At 44.7% G+C, this 14,259-nt stretch overlaps 1 protein-coding gene across 5 annotated transcripts in view; it reads right to left on the reverse strand.

Moving 5' to 3' along the window:
* Nucleotides 1–14,259, reverse strand: part of MYRIP (myosin VIIA and Rab interacting protein) — a 335,723-nt gene that overhangs the window by 11,674 nt on the left and 309,790 nt on the right. For 4 of the 5 annotated variants that reach the window (XM_079114756.1, XM_079114757.1, XM_079114759.1 and 1 more), the window contains one exon: nucleotides 6,529–6,723. The exons of the other annotated variant lie outside the window; for it this stretch is intronic. In XM_079114756.1, coding sequence (XP_078970882.1) covers nucleotides 6,529–6,723 — 195 coding nt within the window. The remainder of the gene's footprint in view (nucleotides 1–6,528; nucleotides 6,724–14,259) is intronic. 5 annotated transcript variants of the gene reach the window in all.

Genomic DNA, 14,259 nt, shown 5'->3' on the forward strand with positions numbered 1-14,259 from the left:
GAGTGGTCTGTCACAGACACCAGCCAAACAGGAACTTCCAGCCAGAGCAATGGTGGTGGCTGAAGGATGGCATGATGGTGATGAGGGCTGTCATGGTGGGGATGAGAAAGATGACAGGAAATTCTTGGGTCAGGAATGAGCCAAGGATTTTATATGACTTCTCTTATTTAATGCTCATGGCAATCCTTGGGGTAGGGACCATGACAATCACTGCTAAACATGAGAGCATCTTATATCTTAGGACAACTCAGAGACTTTGCCAGGTCTCACCTCTGGGAAAAGGTGGAAACTGGAAGCGAGCCCAAAAAGGCTGATACCAGATCCTGTGCCTTTACTCTCCCTGCCCTATGATGCTGTGATTGCTCATCTTATTTGGAATGGTGTTATGTTCTAAATTTTAAATTTTAGTATAAGCATACTAGAGTTATTGCGGTTCTAGATGGGTGTGATATTGGCTCTGTTCCTGGTTTGAAAAAAACAGAAGTTACATGCCATGAGATAAATGGAAAGCACATGAAAATGTTATTCTAGCAACCAGATGAATGCTCGCCTGCAATTGCTTGCTTAGTTAAGGTCCATATTTGTTGAGCACTATGGTTATCTTATCTGAGTAACCTTTATCCTCTCCAATTTCTAGCTACTGGTGCTTATGACCCCCACTAGCTGGTTCCTAGTTCAAGAAGCCTTTCTCAAAATGATTAAGGGTATGAAATCATTAAGGAAGGACTTCATAGTAAAATGCCTGAGGTTAAAGGGCACTAACCAGATTTCTTTACTGTAGGACTTACAGGTTAATATGTATCTCAATTTTCCCCGCAGGAGTATGCAAATTTCCCAAACTTACTTGGCCCTAGAGTATCTTGTTGGGCTTGGTTTCCCTGAAATACACTTTAGGGAACAAAGATAAGATAGTAACTGATAGTATTTCTTTTCTTGTTCTCTGAGGGCAGAGAACCATCTGAGTAACCATGACCACCCACACGAGTTCTGGTCTATATCCTCTCTGCTGCCGTCAGTGTTGTACAAGAGCTTGAGAAGGACCACCAACTGTTGGGTCTTGGACTTGGTGGTGGAGCTGGGCTCCCATGGGACAGTTCTACTGCACCTGCTGCCACTATTGCACGGGCAATATGGGCCAGAGCTAAAAGGACATTGGGACTGCCCTCCATTGCCCCTGTGGCTGGGTTACACCAAGTTGCCTGTGTCGTACAGCAAAGATGAAAATGAGGCTGGTCCTCAGATGCCGGCAGGAGGGAGAGGGAGCTGACTCATCTCTCCCATTTGTAGCCCTGTGTAAATCTATAAGGTGGCAGCTGTACTATTCACACCAGAGCTCAGAATGTCGTTCTCATTCTCTGCTGATCTCCTAGGTCTGTTTCTACCCTTCTGGGTCCTGTTTTGTTCCCGGTTTGATTGACTTATGTGAACTTTATCACCAGGCTCCCTGGCGGGCTGGGATGGCCTTGACCAATGGCAGGCACCTGCAGGAGAGTAAAGGTAGGAGTAGGAGGAAGTTAAGAACATTTCTTCCCCTGCTCTCTCCCTGGGTGGGTATCAAGGTTCTGGTGGAAGCCCATCCCCATGGTTAGAGTGTCTTCTAGGGCCTCTCCTCTTCCAGCTCCAGGTCTCCTAGGCTCTGGTGACACAGCCTGGGAAGTAATCCAGCTCTCTCCTACTCCTGCCCTCTGACCCAATGGCATTCTGTCCCTCTCCCCACCTCACTTCTTGAAACACTCCTCTCCCAGCCAGACCCCAGCAGGTGCAATTCCTCTTCGCAGCAGGAATTTAAAATGACAGGAAAGAGAGAGACCCAGGCATTCTGCCCAAGGAGCTGAGCCCCCATGTATATATTGCCAGGCTAGGATTAGCTGGGGTCATTGTCGTCTTTGGGGGAGACAAGAGGGAATTTCACACATAACACCAGGTGGCAGGTGAGAGGAGTCAGAGCTGAAGGCTCCAGGATCTAAAACTCCCATCCCCCCTCTAAGTAACAGCAGTTATGAAAATTTGTAGGTTGCATATATGAATGTGGTATTTCTCTATCTTAAGCAGCTCTGAAAGCCTCAGACGCACTTTGCAAAGGTGACTATTCTCAACCAAATGTTCTCTTTCATCTGAGTCCTGGCACTCAAGTCCTGGTGGCCGAGGTTCAGGAGACAATAGTGTGGCTATTTCTATTTCTGACAGTCCCTGGTTCCCCAGCAGGTAGATGGAGCTAAGGAATGAAGGCGAGCTCTTTACAGCACAGACTGACAAAAGCCAGGATTTAATTAAATCAGCCGCAACCAGAGTCCAGTTTAAGAACCAGCCCTGGCCTCCTCCAGCTGCGCCACTCAATTCCAACCTGGAGACAGCCCAGCTGAGCAACGTGCTCAGGGCTCTGTGATCTGGTGAATTAAAGAGAGGAAGGAAAAGTCAATCGCTTCTCTGACTCAAACACCCTTGGAATTCAAAGGAACCTAGATGGTGTTTCTTCGGAGGTAGATTTGAAAACCTGGAGGATGGGGGAACAGGAGGAGGAGGAGGGGGAAGGAGGAGGAAGAGTCTGAGGCCTTTAACAGGGAGCAGGAACGGTTTGGAAGGTGCTAGAGTTGCGGGGGAGCAGTAATAGCAAACCTAGCCTTGGGCCACATGACCCATCTTGGGCTTCTGCCCTCTTGAATGCGTTTTGAATTGAAAATGTTAATGAATCCCTCCAAAACATAGTGTACAATAAAAGAATCTTATGAAAAGAAAACAGTACAGGCCAGGCTTTAAGTGTGCTGTGAAAACTGACCATTGTCATTTAAATTGGGATGTCATAGGTATGGTGCGTTGGCTGTCCTACTTTGTAAAAAAGAAAAAAAAAGAAAAAGCAGTACTTTCCTGAAGAACCTATCTTTACTTTAACCTTATCAATTATTCTGGGAGCCTAAGGACCATAGGCACTAAAAGGACTATTTTGCGGACACATTTAAAGAACATATTTACTGCATATCTGAAGTAAAACATTTCTTTCTTTCTTTCTTTCTTTTTTATTTTTTAAGGGCTTCTTTCATCTGATACAATCATACATCAGATAAACATTTGCTGTGTCAGATTTTGGACTGAGGATGGGGCTACGAATGTGAAAGATAGTGGATCTTGTTCTGCAGGAATTTGTGTATGTGGCTCCCAATCTGGGGGTGATTTTGGCCCCTCTCCAGTCCCCTGATGTTTGACAATGCTTGGAGACCTTTTGATTGTCTCAAGTAGAAGAGTGTTGTTACTGGCAGCTAGTGACAGAGACCAGGTATGCTGTCAAATGTCCTACAATGAGCAGGACACATCGCCACGAAACAATTATTTAACCCAATGTGTCAATAGTGCTGGTCTAGTGGGAGTTAGATGAGTGGCCAGAAAGGAAAAAGTCGACAAATTGACCAAATTAAATTAAAAAAGGAAGGGAAAAAAGAGAAAGGATAGAAAGTGAGGGATGTAGTCAGACAGATAAATACTTAAGTTTTATGGGAATCCAAAGGGATGAGTTTCTCGTCATCTAAAGTGAAATGAATACTGGCATTTTTCACCTTGAGTCGTTTTGATTTGTTGTTATTTCAACTTTAACCAAAAGTGCCTATACTAACTGTAATGTGTAAAGCTGCTGCCCCGCCCACCAGGTACAGCCATTTTGCCCCCTCCCAACCACTTGTCAATCTGTGAACATCCTGGCTAGCTATTGGTTCATCAGTCAGCTTGCAAGTATCCTTCTCTGATATTGGTCCCGTGTTAGCCCACCGAATTCAACTGTTTTACTGTAGCTTCCCCGCCATTTTTTTCCATTCTTCTGGCTGCCCTACACTTTTCTCTATCCTCCTGGCTTTCCACTCTCTCTACCGCGCACCCTTTCTTTTCCTTTCTCTTCCTCTCATTTTCTCTCTTACCCTGCAGGGAGACACTGCTTGCTTAATAAAGTCCCTTATGTGACTTCCCGTGTCGGGCGTGGTTCCGTGGAAATTCCTTACACTAACAGTTCCTGATTTCTGATAAGAGCATTCAGCTCATGCGCCAAAGGCAGGGCTGACTCGGCTGGTCTGGAAAGATGAATCACCTGTCTGGGTCTGAAGCAGTTGTGTGGGAAGAGCACACCCTTGGTGACAGCGACTGTGGCCCGACTGGCCAATGTGCAGGTCTCCCCGTGTCACCTGTGGTCTAGAGTATTGGAAGAGTCTCATCATCAGATAGGTATTGAAATACTCAGGATTAATTGTGGATACTTAAGATGCAAGGATTTTTCCTTCTTTCTTTCCTCACAAGTAGAGGGTAGGAAAATCCATTCCTGGTAGATGGATCTGCACCTCCCCCTTCAACCCCACTGTCCCTTGCAGAAGCCTGGTAGGTCACACCTGTCCCCAGTGTCCCTGACTCTCCTGTAGGCAGTGGAGGAGCTGGCACCACCGAAGGCCCAGAGCCTGCAGAGGGTCCTTAGAAGACCAAGAACGAACAGGATGAAGGCGGCAGGGGACACTCCCGCCCCTCTGCCGACACTGCAGTGAACGTGGTTTTTTTTTTTTTTTTTGGCAAAGCATAATCACCAATGGGACTTATTTCACTGCCTTTCTCTCTCAAGTGTCTTTTTCTTGAATGCAGGAAATGTGCAGTTGTCCTAGGATGAGAGAAAGGGCATCTGTTATGAAGGTTGGAATGACTTTTAACAACTCATTCCTTTGTATAGTTTAATGGGATATTTATATATATATATATGTATAGGATATACATATATTTATTTATATATATGATGTGTGTATGAATATATATTAATATACAGATAAAATAAATGATAAAATTTACAAATTATATATAATAAATTATATATATAACTATATACTATATACATGTACATATAAATATACATATACTTTATTTATATTTGGTACTAGGGATTGAACCCAGGGGAGCTCTACTACTGAGCTCTATCTCTAGTCGTTATTATGTTTTTTTAAAATTTTGCAGCAGGGTCTCACTAAGTTGCTGAGGGTTTTACTGAGCTGTTGAGGCTGGTCTTCAACTTGTGACCCTCCTGCCTCAGCCTCCTGACATGCTGGGATCACAGGTGTATGCCACCACACCTGGTTTAACAGGCTATTTCAGAAGTTGGTTCGTGACATGCCTGTGAAATATGAATCTCTAGCATTTTGGGGGTATTTATTTTGAGCCAAGCTTTGTGCTAAATATTTTCTTTTCAAAGAAGAAAGATAATTTTAAACATCCTTGGTATTTTACTTAGGTATTTTCCTCTTGATGAGCCAGGTAGGCTGAGCAAAGGGTAGGGATGTGGGAGAGGGAGCGACAGCAGAGTCTGGGGTCTGTTTTCGGTCAGGAGGTAGTGGTGCAGGTAGTGCAGCAGGGCCTTACTTAGTTCTCAGAGTACTTGGGCAACTCTGAAGTGGAGTGGCAGCCTCTAATGGTACCTGAAGGCTTAGGCGACTGATTGGAAACATACGGGATAGGTTCCCTCACTGATGTCTTCCATTGGGGAAGCAGAGTGGGTGTAGTGACTGGGGTTCTTCTGGCAGCCACCCTCAGTCCCCAAAGTGGCACTGCCAGTATTCCACCTGGATCCCCTCGGACCTCGTATTCTCCACGTATTCCCTTGACCAAGATTTTCTGCTTGTTGAAACTTTAACCAGGCCCTGAACCTCCTTCTATTTGTGTACTTCTTTATAAAATCCAGTTTTAGCAAAAGAATTCTGCTTAATTTAGCCAGAATCCCCTATCTTGGGATCTGATCTCAATATCTAATTAGGTTCCTCCTCCTCCACCTCCCACGTAGGTCTGATCTTCCCTGGCCTGTCTTTAGCAAGAATCCCGCCGGTTTAGCTAGAATCACTCCCACGCCTGAGGTTTCCTTTAAGTAACTTTTCAATCAAGTGAACCTCACCCTGCTCCTGAGCTATAAATCCCTGCTTGCCCATGCTGTGTTCAGAGCTGGGTCTAATCTCTTCCCCACTGCAAGACCCCGTTGCGGTCGTCCCTATACCTATTGCAACTGTCCTTATTAAAGTCTTCCTCACTGCACTTTAACATGTGCTACTGAATAATTTTTTAAATAATTTCCCTGTCCCCAAGCTTCAATGTGCCTTTGTTACCAACATTTCAAGTCCTTCCAAAAGACTTTCTTTGGAAACATTTCGCCTGCAGAGACCAACATGTCTGCTGGCAGTAGGGAGCACCAGTCCCTTTGCCTTAGATCAGGACAACTCTGAGATGTGTCACACTTCAGCGCTCCGGTGCAGAATCAGGCTGAAGCTACTCTTGGTCTAAGATCACACCCTCGCTTGGCTTCGTCCCTTTACCTTCTCTTCATGGTTCTTCTGCCAGCCTCTTCTGGGAGAATTTCCCTGCTAGTCACTTGCATCAAATCTTCATCTCAGGATCTGCTTCCGGAAACCCTGTCTAAGCTACTTCCTGAGAACGTCATGATGCTGGTGGTATGTGTTTCCTGTACTCTGTGATGAGCTACAACGTCACCAGCTTCACCCTAGACTGGGCACACCCACACCCTCTTACGTTTTCTTCCAGGGAAGTCAGCTGCTCATCCAGTCTCACTTGGTCTGTCCCAAGAGGAAACGTCCCCTTTTCTCTGTCAGAAGGGACTGGTGGGAACTCCCAGGGCCCTGAAGACTCTGCTATCAACTCCTCTGTGGCATTGATGACTTTCAGGACTTCTGTGGAGATGTTGCAGAGAGAAACAGCAGAATACTTCTGTTTGGTCCAATAACAGAAGGGGACAGAAGACAAGAACAGCACATTAACAATGACACAGAAATCTACATTTCGTGGCACTCATCATGAGATTGATTCTGTAATAACACACACACATCAATGTGCCAAAAGGATGAGAAGATAAAATATCGCCATGGCAGAAGGGAACTTAGGGGAGGGAGGATATGACTTGGCCTAGCTTCTGTGATTCACAATGAATTACTGCAGATTCTGAGGGAGGGAGGAAGGAAGGAAGGTACAAGTAGAAGCTGCCTGTCTCTGTCCACTGCTGACAGTTTAACATCCATTACCTCATTTGCTGGATGAGAACGTTAAACCACATCCATAGTGTGGAACTGAGGGCAGCTTTCTGGACTAGGAGTCGGGAGACCTGGACTCCAGGTTGGGCTCTAACTTTCCCAGTTATGGGAACTTGGCCAAGTTCCATTTTTGGAATTCACTGTCATCTATACTGAGATGAATGGAGTACTGGAAAAGAGCATGGGCATACTGAGTCAGCTGAAGTACTGGCAAAGGGTTTCACTGCAACCTCTGGGGAGGCACTTCTGCTAATTTACATACCTGTTTCAAGCCTATTCCCCCTAGCTTTCCTCTACCACAGAGGCAGACAGGAAAACAACCCTCCGCTTTCCAGCCTCCCTTGCAGAAATCATGTGACATAGTTCTGACCACTAAGCCTGAAGGGGAAACCCACTGAGGGGGCTTCTAGGAAACCCCCCTTTTGTTTTCCTCACCAGGGGAATAGATGCATCTGACCCCACTACCTCAGCTTGTTTCTGCTTTGAAGATAGATAAGCAGCTCATGTGCCAATAAGAGGGAGGATAAATTCCCAGGGCAGAGTAAGCTGGAGCAGAAAGACAAAAAGAGCTGATGGATTAGCTGAACCACCGGAAGCTACCACCAGCCTCTGAATATCTTGTTACATGAAAAATAAATAAATAAATAAATAAGAAAAGAATTCCCTCTCTGTTGAAGCCACCATTGTCCGGGTTTCCTGTTATTTGTGTCTAAACATATTCCTGACTGACAGCCTTTACATTCAAGGCTCAAAATCACGATCCACCCCGATCCAGGCTCAGGTCATTAGTGGAGCAGAGGCATTTCAACCATGAAGACTCGTCTGCATCTTTGAGTTCCTCAGAATGCACAGCATCCTGATATGCAGCACCCTGTGCTCAGTCGTGCTTGGAAGTCAGGGTTTTCATCGGTAAACAGTTTTGTTTACCTCATCACACGGTTTGTAAATTAGGGGTCAAATACTGTTTCAACAGCAAAGCGTTTCAAGAAAGCTAGGAACGGTCATGATTTGGTGGGCTATATGACCCATACATCCTGTCCCAAATATTAATAATAATATTTATAGGTATTTAATACCTATAGCTTGATGTTTGGAAATTTTGTTTCTCTGGGTGAATTCTACCGTGTATTTTACGTCACTGGGGGGGGGGGGTGGTTCTGAGAGCTCTTCCACTTTGTGGGAGATTGGAAGGGTTAAGTGATGAGTTCGTGTCTGGGTTCACAGCTAGAAGCTGCCTCTGGTCTTCCACATGGGTGCACGTGGTCTCCCACCCCTGGGTGAGGGCACAGGTGCCCAGAGGCCTTTTCTCTAATCTGCCTGCTCCACCACAGATGTCTGACCTGACAGCTGTGTTCCTTTTGGTTCAAGGGGCTTTGCTACATACCACAAAATTTGCATCTGGGGTGTCAGGGGAATGTAATTGGGGGAAGACCATGAAGACCCACCAGAATAAGGACAGTGTCCAAGGAAACAGCCAGGGCCAACGATTCACCTTGGGAAAAACCTGCAGAGGAAATCTCCTCTACCCAGGACCCTATAACTTGATGTGGCAGATTCTGGAGATGAATTGGGTTTTAAAATGATTTTGGCATGAATTAGCCATCACTGTTTGCTTAAGTCCATTTTAGAAAAGTCAGCATTGTATGTGTGGAAACAGATTTGTTACTCTATTCTTACTAAATAAGACATGTATTTAGAAAGTTTGCACCTGTTTGGTAGACAAAGTGCCTTTATATATCTATTGGAAAGGAAGACACATGACTAAGAGGTTCAGAAAAAAAAAAAAAGGTTTAACCATCATAGTATAATGGACAGTGTGAGAATGTACATACATTTCTAAATAATCCAGGGACATTAAAGGCCAAGGTTATAAATGGGAAGCACCTAAAAGGCATTTGAATAGAGTGATCTGCATCCTAACTTCAAATGAAACTATGGTATCAAAGGGTAGTTTGGGTATCAATATTGCCCGGAAGTGATTGTCTCATTCTGTCCATAAAGAGCACTTTGTAAGACATGCAAGCTGGAAGTTAAATATTGCACAGAAGCATGCCTTTTTTTGGACAAGAATGCCTTCTGTGAGCTACACATTTCCCAGTTCTCTGCAGATTCCCCCGACCCATTCTGCACATGTTACTGAGGACCTGTGGTTTGCTGGCTGTGCTTCGGGCCCCAGGATGGAACAGGGAACATGGAGGATGAAACCTTTGCCTATAGCCTGCCTTTGGTCCTATCCCAGTCCCTTGACATGTTGACACACTGTCCTTGTCCTCTAAGCCACTTGCATTTGCCACTAAGTCACAGTGAGGAGTTTCTGGTAGCTGGTGTGTGTGGAGCACCCCACTTTCACTTGGAGGATTTGTGGTCTGGATTATTTCATAAGGGAAGTGGCCTCCAGCTGAGAAAAGTGACTAAAAATTTAAAATCATATGAAAGCTGAAAGACAGCTTTCTGTTGCTTGGTGTCCTAATTTAACCTCCACTGAGAAAGGCAAACCAGAATCTACACGCAGTTCCTAGGAACCAAGTGTCTCTTGTTCATACATAGGAGTGGTCTGTTTGCTCAGACCTGGGACTCAGGGCCAACGGTGCACCTACTGGAAGCTGAGATAACTGGGATTTCATTGCTTGTATGACAGGAGCAGGTCACCTAATTTCCCTGATCCTTAGTGTCATTGGCCCAGTGAAAGAGACCAGATTTAATACATGGCTAACTTTGCTTGTTATGCAAACGTTCCTTGCTAGAGTTAAAAATTGAAAGCACCTTCTACAACTATGTTACAAAAACTATATTTAGCAATGGGCAGGGTTTTGTTCAGATAAAAAGCCGGTGGAGATGCAGAGGTAGCTGGCAGGGAGCTCTGCTGCAGGAGAAATGAAAAGCTAAGGGATCTTTTCTGTTTCTATTACTTACAGCCCTACAGCAATGAGCTGAATGTCACAAAGCACGATTTGAGAGCCCAAGAACATGCTCCATTATGGGAGTTGATGCTATTCCAGATATTAATTACAGGATGGATCAGATGTGAGTTTCATGGGACCAAATAAGGGAGAGGTGAAAATGTGAAAAAAATCAACTGACAGAACAGGAGGCTGACCTCAGAGACACTGTGACCCAGGGAACCAGAAACAATGGAATTGAAATGGCTGGTAAATCCACAAAACAAAATCCAACCTTCAAGTGATCAAAGAAACATGCACTAAACAACACTTTTATTATGTGCCAGATATATGCACGGTTTTCTTTCAAACTGCCAATTGTATGCCATCATGCCTTAGCACAGGTAAGGCATGCACTTTTTGGGCTGCTGATTCACCACAGGAAGTGTTTATTCTGATCCATCCACACTTATGATCCCCTGATGACGGGCATCACTTCTGAGAGCCCGGGTATTCACTTCTAGGGTTTAGTCTGTCACAACCCCATGGAGAACATCAAATCCATTACATGAGTTGAACAAAAAGCCCACACTCAGAGTACAGAGGTGATAGGAAAGCACACAACAGAACCACCTCTTCAGAGGGACAGGCAGGCCAAAGACTCTGACCCCTCTCAGCTTGGAACAGTTTCCTCAATCAATTATCAATGAGGGAGCAAAACAAGTGTCAGGCTTATGAGGACTCATGCATCCAGCCTTATAACTGACAGTAGGACCAAAGCTGACCTTTAATACAGTTGATTAGCTTTGCATGGTTGCAATGGACCAAGAAAGAAGACCAAGTCAGGACCATGTTATAAATATCCTAAAGTCTCTTGGGGACTTAAGGGCAGAAGAAGACATCTTTACTGTTTGTCTCATGACCTCCAAACTTTATCCTTAGAAATCTCTCTGTCTTGCCCCCAGAGGCTTTCTCTTTCTAAAAAACATGCTGCTATAGACAAATTCTTACTCCATTTACTTTTCCTCATAAACTGATTGCCAAAGATATGCAGGACACAAAGCACGGCCAGGGGGAGATTCTGAGCCTGGAGAGTTTTAAAGAAGAAAATATTTTCATTCAGACACTAGACGTGCAGTCCTTATTAGCAATCCTTGCAAATTCTCTTGAAATTTCCTGTGTCATCATTCTCGTCAAAGCTTTTGTGCTGGATGGAGAAATGCAAACTCATTTTGAGCTGTAATAAATGGGGATGCTCCTTCCCAGAAGATGGGGCATGTTCTAATCATTGGATGCCTGGCTTAACAGAAAGAGGTCACTTTGGAGTTAAAGAGGGTGGACCTGCCCAGGTGTGCCCTTGAGCATGTGCATACCTGTGATTGTGTCTCAGCTGGGCGAACACAGTCAATGCAGGTCATATGTTATGAGTGGGGGCTGTGCCTCTTACTTCAGGTATCTATTTGTTTCTTGATGTAAGTCTTGATATGAGATGAGACAAAAAGCTTTGTGGATTAAGCAATATGTACAGGTGTCTGGGTAGAAGAGAGATTTTCCTAGCTCTACTTCGGGGACTATTCTGATACCTATAACAGGACAAAAATGGCATGAGTGGCTGAAGGTGAAGGGACATTGACAACAGGTTTCCGAGAGACACAGAAGCAAGCAGGCTATGCAGGTGTTCATGGGTCAATCAAGAAACAGAAGGGCAGTGGCCAGGGGCTGACACTTCAGGGTCTTTCAAAGAGCTCAGTAGTCACCCATGGGATTCCTTAGGCACCCATGAAAATGCTTTCTTTTAAAATCATGAGAAAAAATGAAATCTTTGGCCCAGAAGTATGTTTTAATATATAATATTAGTATATTAATATTTAAATGAACACAGTTATAAAATGTGATTTCCTACTTTTTTTAAAAATTCATTTTTAATTTTTTGGGGTATCAGGGATTCAACTCAGGGGCACTCAACCACTGAGCCACATCTTCAGTCCTATTTTGTATTTTATTTAGAGACAGGGTTTCACTGAGTTGCTTAGCGCCTCTCCATTGCTGAGGCTGGTTCTGAACTTGTGATCCTCCTGCCTCAGCCTCCCAAGCTGCTGGGATTACAGGTGTATGCCACCACGCCGGACCCTAATTATTTTTTAATGGAAAAAAGCAAAAGTAAAAATGCCCGGGGCCCATCAAAGTCATAAATTGGCACTGATCTTGCAAATCTGGAGCCCCTCTATAAGAAGGTACCCAGCAAGGTCCTGTTCCCACAGTGACCGAACAGCAGCTGGGGGCTATGCCATCCCCAGACATTAGTGAGGGCCTTGAGCGGCACCTACAAGACTGCTACTCATAAACTCATGGCAGAACCCTCCCCGAGACTCCCCAAACTAATGGAGGGAGATGGTGGAGGTTGGTGTTATGGTCTTGAGGTTTTCTACTGGGGACTGATGTTGATGTCACCTTCTCGTTTGCACATACAGGTCTGGGAAGCCTGGGAAATTCAAGTTACACTATGTGACTTTGTGCAAATAACAACCGTTCTGAGCCTCCACTGGGAAATGGACCTAGCACTCTCTAGCATAAGGGGCTCTTGAGAGAGTTGAATGAAGCAGCAATGTCAGAGTTCACACAGCCTCTGGGAGCAAGGCTGCGGGTCCCTCCTCAAGCACTGCCCTTTTGCCCTACGGGCCTGTTTCCTGGCTGGAGGTGGGCACACTCTTGGTGAGGGTGGCTTAGCTGCCTCTCCTTACATACTGTACTCTGAAACATCTTTCCTTGCCTGCTTGGTGTTTTAAAGAATGATTTTTACCATTCTTTATAAAAAAGTTATCACTTTGCTGCTTTTTGTATTCCAATTATTGTTTTACATTTTTTCTTTTGCCAGGTAAGAATATTTTAGAAAGAAAAAAAATATGCCAACATCTATTGGCTACTGCCTCCATAATTTCATAAACAAGGGACAACTTGATATCAAGAAAGGAGCACATAGTATCAGAATTCAGAATAGTCACTTCTAAGAAATGACACTATGCACCCAGCATCACATACATAAAGACACACACACACACACACACACACCATACCCATACACACATGAGCACATACAGAGGGAGAAAGAGAAGTCTTTATTTTTCTTTCTGTTCTTTCCTACTGTTATAGAGAGTAACAAGGAAGTGGGTGAAGGAGGCTGTATTTCCCTTCTCTGGGTCCACTTAATGATGCACATTAATAGGCAGTATCAGACAAGGTATGTCATTGGCTTGCTGGGACATTGAAGAAAGCAGGCCCCAAACATCACTGACTATTTCCCATCATCATTAATTTAGTTCAAGTCTTCAGGAAACATCTACTCTATGCTAGGCACTGCACTGGATCCTGCAGGGAATGCAGAAGCAAATAAGCCATGGTCCCTGTCCTAGAAAGCAGAGAGGGGAGAAGTTCAGGGAGACTAACAGAAGGTAGCGGAAGTCAAGACCTGTCCTGCACATGAGCATCAGGCTGTGACCTGCAGAGGTGACAACTCTGCCACATGACTTTGGAGTTGAGTCTGGATATGCAGGAAAGAGGTTGAGTTAAGGGAACCACAGCCCAGGGCCAACTGTGGGTGGGAGACAGATGGGAAAAGAGAGGCAGAGATGGGTCCTGGAGTTTCCGTTTGTACTGCTGCTAATGAGGTGCCACAGCAGGTTCCTGCCGCAGTTTTTATCAACAGCTGTCATTTACTGAGCTCTCTAAGTGCCAGGGACTCACCAAAGAGTCATAATTAAGCTTCTCTAGAGACCCTCGCCATAACTGTTCTTATTAAGACACTATCGGCAAAAATTTCTGCAAAGAACTCAATGTGGTTTGAAACTTCCTGTTTTCTGTAAGGGCTAAGTTGCTCTGTCTGGCAAAAGTTAATTTGCCCCCAGACTTCATGATGTACAAAAATTGTTACTTCTGTTTTCTGTGGTAAAGACTTGTGAAACCTCTGTCTAGCCTACAAACATGGGATAAAAAGTAACTGTTATGTACCCACCCACTGACAGGTAACCTCCTCACCCAGCATAAAGTTTAAAGAATTTCCAGACAGGAGGTCCAGAGAACTTTTTAAGCGAAAGAAGCTCTGGATCACTGCAGCAAATAAACGTGCTTCCTGCTAATTCCTCAGGTGTCTAGCCTCATCTGCCCTGCTCCCTGCGCCGGGTGAGCACTCTATGTGCCTTGCTTTATTGAACCCTCCTAACCATCCCACGATGCAAGGACTGTAATGATTCTGAGACAGAAAGAACTGAGTCTTCGAGGAGTGACAGTGGTTTGCCCTGAAGCAGGTGAGATTTGCACCCAGATCTGTCTCATGTCAGAGA

This window comes from Sciurus vulgaris (assembly GCF_902686455.1).
Source record: "Sciurus vulgaris genome assembly, chromosome: 16".
In the NCBI taxonomy this organism is placed as follows: Eukaryota; Metazoa; Chordata; class Mammalia; order Rodentia; family Sciuridae; genus Sciurus; species Sciurus vulgaris.